Below are 7,709 nucleotides of genomic sequence, written 5' to 3'. Positions count from 1 at the left end.
ACAATAAAAGCAGAGTCAAACAGAAATATATGTTTAATTTAAAATAATTCAGAGTTTAAAAATGAAATGCTGCTTCTAAAGTTTATTTCTGTCTGTAAGCCTTTATTCAAGTCAACTCTTCATTAGACTGCTAACAATTAACATGTCTCAATTCCTCACAGCTGTGTGCCTGAGGCCATGATGATAACTTCTCATAGGAAGTGACAGCTTCACAAGAAGATGCATTCTGGTGTCCCCCCACCACCTGCCCCCGCTCCACCTCCTCCACCACCTCCTCCACCTCCCCCACCACCCCCACCACCAGCCCCTGGCATAGGATGCATGTCCAGGTCAGAACACCGCGGCTCAAAGATGAGGAACTTCAACTGGGACACCATTCCTAAACACAGTGTAATGGGAAAGCACAACATCTGGACCGCCCCAAAGACTCTACAGGAATATCAGCTGGACACTGAACACATGACGGAGCTGTTCAGCCACAGCCAGACGGGACAGGGGCAGCTTCACAATAAGGCCCAGAAACGCCAGAGCCTGCGGGGCCTGCCTACATCAACCTCAGGACTTGAAGTGGTGAGTTGTTGGCTATAATAAGAATATTCTACCCAAGCAATAACACCTTCTTATTTATTCAGGAGAAACTGTTTGACTTGTTGCAAAAGAGCAAATACTGTAGTAGCTTAGCATTCAGTGGCAGTTTCCCAAGACTAAAACATTGCAGCAAGCAACAGCAGGCTCAACTATGTAGGAGTTTAGCCATGGATAGTCTCATTTGGCTTACTCATTAAACCACTATCACCCTAAAGCCTATTGATTACAATTCCTGGTAGCGTCACATGTTTAAAGTAAAAGTGTATATTCAATCTGGCTAAAATGTCTACATAATGAATGGGTTAATAGGTTAAAGGACCAGGTCACCTCTGGGACAACCAGATCTTATTTTATTGTTGTTTGGGACACGATCAACACAATCCTAAGTACTTTTTTGTGTTCAATCTGTGTTTTTAGATATTTTAGGATTTCAGCATGCTTGTAGCATGCTACAACTGGTCATATGATGCATTTTGCATCATATGACCAGTTGTAGCATGCTGAAATACTAAAATATCTAAAAACACAAAAAAGTACTTAGGATTGTGTTGATCGTGTCCCAAACAACAATAAAATAAGATCTGGTTGTCCCAGAGGTGACCTGGTCCTTTAACTCATAGGTCTTTAGTTCCTCTTATAGATGCTTCCCCGGGAACATGGTATTTTAGAATCTTGGAGTCTTATTATTCTTCATATCTGTTTGCTAAGGGAAAGTACTCGTCATACTGTATTATTATGTACCTAGGGTTAGGGTTAGGGTTAGGTATTCTGTATGCAAGCTATACAATAAACGGCCTTCCCATTCTGTCTAAAGGCAATGTTTTTATGATAGGTTAAAGTCATTACTTACTGTATGTGCATTGTGCATTGTACTCTCTACTGTAGCTTTCAGTAGTGAAACTTCTCTGTCATTATAGGACCTATAATGACCTATAATATAATATAATATAGGTCAATAGAGAGACTGAAAGTGGGATGGAATAATCTGTTTAATCTATGTAGTCCTTTTTAACTAACATGCAGGCTATCTCAATAAGCATCATCACTGCATTAGAAAATCCTGAGTATCAATATAACTGTGAGTGTACAAATGTGTTACATTTCAGTGTGCTGTAATGGTTCTACTTTGACCCAATAACTCACTTCAATAAAATCAATTGCAAAGTATGTCTGGAATATTTGTCTGCTTAAAAGTATGAGGTACTTGTAATATACAAGTCAAGACTATGATCAAGCCAATAGAATGTTTATCTCATCAGCAGCTTCTGACAAGTTGATTATCTCCCTCTGTCTCTTTAAGGTTACCATTCTCAGTTCAAAGAGGAGCATGAACATCGGAATTTTCCTAAAACAGTTCAAGAGGTGAGTCAGTGTGGCAGAACTATCAACGTCTATGGTTTTGCACTTCAAGTGTATAACACTGAATCAGGCACACAGCTTCATTCACAATATTTGTCTTACAGTTAAAGATCTCTCATTGGCATGTCTTAACAGGCCAAATCCACGTAGCTACACTGCAAGAACAGGTCATCCCTCCCTAAGCTGGGACACAGATCAACTATTGAGAAATGAATACATGACTTCTGTTTCTGTTATTTGGCAATGGCAACATATCTGACATATTATTCTCATGTCTGGTATGCTGTCCGCATATACATATTAATACAATACGCAACTACTGTACACACAAGAAATCTGAACATACTTTTGAGCGGTGGTCACAACGCTCCTATACGTGGCCGTGTGTGTGGGTCTGTCTGTCTGTCTGTTTGTCTGTCTGTTTGTCTCCGTGTCCGTAGCCTGCAGTTACCTTTTCTGACCACACATGTTAAGGGAGGGGCGCTGTTGCACACACACACACACACACACACACACACACACACACACACACACACACACACACACACACACACACACACACCACCGCTCAGTTCACACGAGTGTGATTTTTGGAGCTGTGTGAAGCACAGGCTCCCTATACGTGGCCGTGTGGGTCTGTCTGTGTGTGTGTCTGTATGTAGCCTGAACTTCCTAAACTTCGGCACGCTACTAGTCCCACAGTTTTGCCACCACACACTCGCGCCATATGTCAAATCGACCGGCTTACTCGGGAATGGTGGGCTAGTAACTTGCTAAGAGAAAGGTTCAATAGTTTAATTGATATTAATTTATTAGTGAATTAATTTTTCCCATTGACTTATAATGGGAATCGCAAAAACTCACATTCAATTATTTGTCTCTCGCAAACCATAGGGGCTACAGTTTCAAGACTTGGAGAGGAGGTTCATAATGATTTCAAGGATTAAATAAAAAATAATTGTGTCATTTGGCCTCATGGTGGCGCTATAACAGCCCAGTTTACGTTTTGGCCTATAACTGTTGAACCGTAGGTCGGAAAATTAAAATTATTTTTACCCTGGATTCCCTGGGTCAAGACGCATCTCCTGATATAGGCCACGCCCATTTGCGCCAGGATAGATTTTCCGCCATTTTGAATTTTCTCCAAAACACACTTTTTGTTCCTTTTCCTACATATTTTCTTCAAATGTCTTAAAAACCGGTACACATGATCTATGAACCTATGCAATGAACATACTCAAGGGATATTGCGATAGTCCATTCCGTTCGTTCGTAACGGGCTTCCAAAGTTAGCGGGAGGGGCCCGTTTTGCAAACAATAGCCATAAATCACAAACAAAAGGTCCAGTCAACACTGAATTTCAACCACAGGTCGGGGGTGGCATACTCAACGAATCCCCAAAAGCATTTCCACTCTGCCTCATGGTGGCGCTATAACGGCCTACTTGTCTCGTAACTCTTGAACCGTAGGTCGAAAAATTTAAATTATTTTTTCCCTGGATTCCTTGGGTCAAGACGCATCTCCCCATATAGGCCACGCCCATTTGCGTCAGGATAGATTTTCCGCCATCTTGAATTTTCTCCAAAACACACTTTTTGCTCCTTTTCCTACATATTTTCGTCAAATGTCACAAAAATCGGTACACATGATCTACACACACACACACACACACACACACACACACACACACACACACACACAGCTCCACTTCACACGGGTGTGATTTTTTAGTAATAATTGTGTAAACACATTCAGTTGTAGGATGTTGTGTGTATTGTCATAATAGTGTTATTATATTAGTATTGTTTGTGCCTCTTAAGTGGTGGAAGGAATGTGTTACTATTTACACTATATCGTCTACTCTCCTCCTCTCAGCAGTGTGTTGTTGCAGGAAGTCAGTTTTACATTAGGAAGTGCACACATCAGATAAAAGGTTCCCCAGCTAAAATAAAGCCAGGGTTAAAAATAGCCACTACTGTAAGTGGTAATAAGTGAATTTGTTAGTATTGATCTACATATTGATCTATATCTGTCTCTCCGTCTCCCTTCACAGGTCTGTGAGTGATATGATTGAAGACATTCATTTAGGAAACATTAAATTGGGTACAGGGAAACTGAGAGAACTGTGCAAGCTGTTGCCAGAAGAAGGAGAGGTACTAGTGTTTGACGTTTTCATACCACTGTATGTCTGCTTTGTCATGAAATGTTTACCTGTTGCTGAAAACTGAATTGATATAACAGAATCTCAATATAAACTATTCCTCTGTCTTTATTTTCTGGGGATACAGGTGCAACAGCTAGTCAGGTTTAATGGCAACGAGTCAGCTCTTCCTGAAGCAGATCTATTTATGCTGATGCTGGTCAAGATTCCCAGGTGAACTAATGAAACACTGTTTTTGTGCTTGGCGTAAGTGTTGCACATCTTTTGTTTTATTAACAGTGGGATGACTTGATCTCTGTTTCTGCTAGCTATGAAGAACGTCTCAACAGCTTAGTGCTCAAAGAGGAATTCTTCCCTCTCATGGAAGAAATGCATAAATCCATTAGCATTTTGACCACAGCTGGCCAAGGTATTTCTTATCCTCTAATTGTAATACATAATCACAGCACTCATTATCCACTTGGACCTTCAATCATTCACAATATTTATGTCTTCACAGAGCTGCTGGAGTGTGATGAACTCCACTCTATTATTCGACTGGTTCTGAAGACAGGAAATTACATGAATGCTGTGAGTGTTTTGATATCAATTTGACACTATAGTTTTAAGTCTCAGTGTTTCTTTATTTATCACTTTGTAACAATTTTGTTTTTCTATTTGTTTGATTACAGGGTGGCTATGCAGGAAGTGCTGTTGGCTTCAGAATGACTTCCCTCTTGAAATTAGTCGACATCAAAGCAAACAAACCAGGCATGAATCTCATGCATTATGTTGTGATGGCAAGTACAGTACACGTTATGTTCCTAATCTAATTGTGGTAGTCTTTGTTTTTGTACCTATGATATGATGATGTCTGTATAACGTGACCTTTTTAAATATTTACATATTACATAACAGCAAGCTCAGAAGGCTGATGTGACCCTCCTCAAGTTTACAGAGCAACTGAAACACATTGGTCATGCAGCAAGGTACAAATAAATAATTATAATATTAATATTATTATTACTATTATTAAAAACTATTTAAAATTCTTTTTTGCATATAATATTTTACTTGTTCTGTTACACTCTTAGAATAAGTAAAGATGACATTGAAGCCGAGTTTGAGAGAGAGGTAAAGAAAATACAGCAGGCCAACACCAACACAGAAAAGCAGGAAGACCTCAAGCCACAGATGGAGGATTTTTTAAAGGTTAGGCCCTAGTTTGGCCAGTCTCAGCAGAATCTGTCACGTTTTACACCTGTGTAGATGATTGTACTGTAGGCCTTTGTCCTAATAGTTTGGCACTGATCCCATCTAGGAGGCTGAGGCCCGTCTGGAAGAGACACAGATCTCACTTCAGAGGCTGAACTCAGTGAGTGACTCGGTGGCAGAATACTTCTGCGAGGACCCCAGCATGTTCAAACTGGAGGAGTGTTGCACCATTTTTAAATCCTTCTGTGACAGGTTTCTGCGGGCTATACAGGTTAGTGTTTGTTTGTGTTTTCTTTAGTGGTGGACAGACCTGTTGAAATAATCACAACTTACAAGGGATAGTTCACCACCATAATGACTTATTTCCTATTTTCCTATCAGTTACACGCCCCCATAGAGACTTGAATTCATGGATATCTTTTTGTTCTTGTCACATTCCTAAGCCAATAATTTGATGACCAGCAGTGGTTCCCTATGGAGACACAAAGGATACTCTTTGTGTCTCCTAAGAATACATGAGGGTCTTTATTATGCTCCTCAAATTATTGGAAAAGAAGAAAAAAAACTACTCCTTTATTAATCCCTAAATTGTTTCAATGCAGGAAAACAAGAATCGAGAAGGAGCCGAGATGAAGGAGCTAGCTGCCAAGCGGAGGTCCACTGCCACCTGCTCCACAATGGACAAGGACATGGAGGGTATAGCACTTGAGTCCATGCTACAAAGCATCCTTACCAGCCGCAGGTCCCGCAGAAGAGTAGGAAAGCCCTCCTCTGCTCATGGGAGCCCCACCAACGGCAGCCCCACCAACGGCAGCTTGTCAGAGATTGTCTCCCTTGGAAACCTCCCCACTGGAGATCACAGGAGTCGCTCGGAGGGGGCCAGACAGGGGCAGAACAATCTATGGAACTCAGCTGGTGCCCTGACGGAGAACTCTGCACAAGATGCTGAGATTCACAACAATGAAAGTGAGGTAAAAGGCTGTGATCCGGGTGCTGAGGAGGAGTTGAAAACACACAGAAAAGAAAGCCGGTGTGTTTACACAACCAAGAGGACCGGCGGCAGTTCGTCCTCAGGACGTGAGGAAGAGGAAGATAACCTGTGGGAACCTCCATGCAGACGTCAAAACCCGACTTTAAGAGATATCGAGAAGATGAAATCGGAGGATGTCATTTTGTATTCCTCAACAAAACACAAGTTAGGTTTGACTGACCACTCCCACAGCTCTGAAACATCTGCCACCCAGAGCCAGAAATCCATACCTAGACAGGAAGACAAGACAAATTCTTCTTTAACAGCTGACAATCAGACTAAAAGCCAGAAACCACCCCCTAAGCCATGGTTTAAGGCTGATACAAATGGATTCTTAAATTTTTTCAGACGCCTTGGGGAAAAGAGCAAACAACTTCGCGCATACATTTATTTTCTTTTTAATGTGGTTTAAAATAAATAATCGTCTTTAACATTACAGGGCATTGTCACCTGGATGGTCAGTCAGTTTGCTGTTTACAAGCTTAGATGGGTAATTCTCTAACTTAAAGATACAATCCAGAATGAATTTAGCTATATAATCTTCAAACATGTCGTAGGAGGTTTGAATTGTAGATGGAAAATATTATTTTTGAAACTTTCTAACCCATTTACACCTGTAGGCCTGTTGTATACCAGTGTTTACAGACATAATAATTGCCTTTTAAAGCCTTACAAACCCCCCAAACTCATGATTAGCTGCCACACCTCGAATCAAAAATCCAGCAGATAAATTAAGCCTATTTTGCTTCATTTATATCATGAGGTTTCCCAAACTGAAAAGGCATGACATTTTCACATCTGCTATGTAGTCCATGAATTAATGGCAGAGGAAATTGAATATATGTTTCAGTATCTGTTTGAGGACAGACTGTACAACTACATATTCACTAGTAAAGACCACACCATCAAACAATATCAGTTGGGTTGTATTTATTGAATAGAAACAGTGTGAATGAATGAAGACTGATTGAGGGATGCAGTAATGGGGATGAGAGGTTAAAGGTGTGAAGTATGTGGGTTGAGTGGGGAGCGATGGAGGGGTGAACGGTTGTTGGCTTAGGGCAGAAAGAGTAGGGGGGGGATGAAGGGAAGATGAGATGGTCTGCGGTATTAGGGACAGGATGCAAAGTCGGAGGGTTGTCTGGCGAGTGGGATGAGGGGATGAAGTGGTGTGCGATGTTAACGAGAGGTGGAATGATTTGCGATGTGAACAAGGGGATGAAATGGTGTGCAATGTTAGCTAGGGGACGCAGAGTTTAGGGAAATGACTGCAAGGATGAGGGTGAATGGAAGGATGGAGTGGTGTACTGAATTGACAAGGGAAGTACGGTCAGAGGGATAGCGGGCGTGTGGGATCGCTGGTCGATCTGATGTGAT

The 7,709-nt window shown here is 41.3% G+C and overlaps 1 protein-coding gene across 1 annotated transcript; it reads left to right on the top strand.

Moving 5' to 3' along the window:
• Positions 1-351: 351 nt before the first annotated feature.
• Positions 352-7,336, top strand: LOC308290078 (FH2 domain-containing protein 1-like; the record flags this gene model as incomplete). Its single annotated transcript, XM_080731853.1, has 11 exons — positions 352-570; positions 1,889-1,950; positions 4,001-4,100; positions 4,236-4,321; positions 4,417-4,517; positions 4,608-4,678; positions 4,780-4,887; positions 5,006-5,076; positions 5,182-5,299; positions 5,409-5,573; positions 5,905-7,336. 11 exons carry the CDS (start codon positions 352-354, stop codon positions 6,742-6,744), a joined length of 1,941 nt encoding a protein of 646 aa, XP_080587979.1. The 3' UTR covers positions 6,745-7,336.
• Positions 7,337-7,709: the final 373 nt, after the last annotated feature.

Source organism: Nannobrachium achirus (assembly GCF_963921795.1).
Source record: "Nannobrachium achirus genome assembly, chromosome: 8".
Taxonomy (NCBI): domain Eukaryota; kingdom Metazoa; phylum Chordata; class Actinopteri; order Myctophiformes; family Myctophidae; genus Nannobrachium; species Nannobrachium achirus.
The sequence above is the reverse complement of the archived record's forward strand: the minus strand, read 5'-3'. Positions and strand labels throughout refer to the sequence as shown.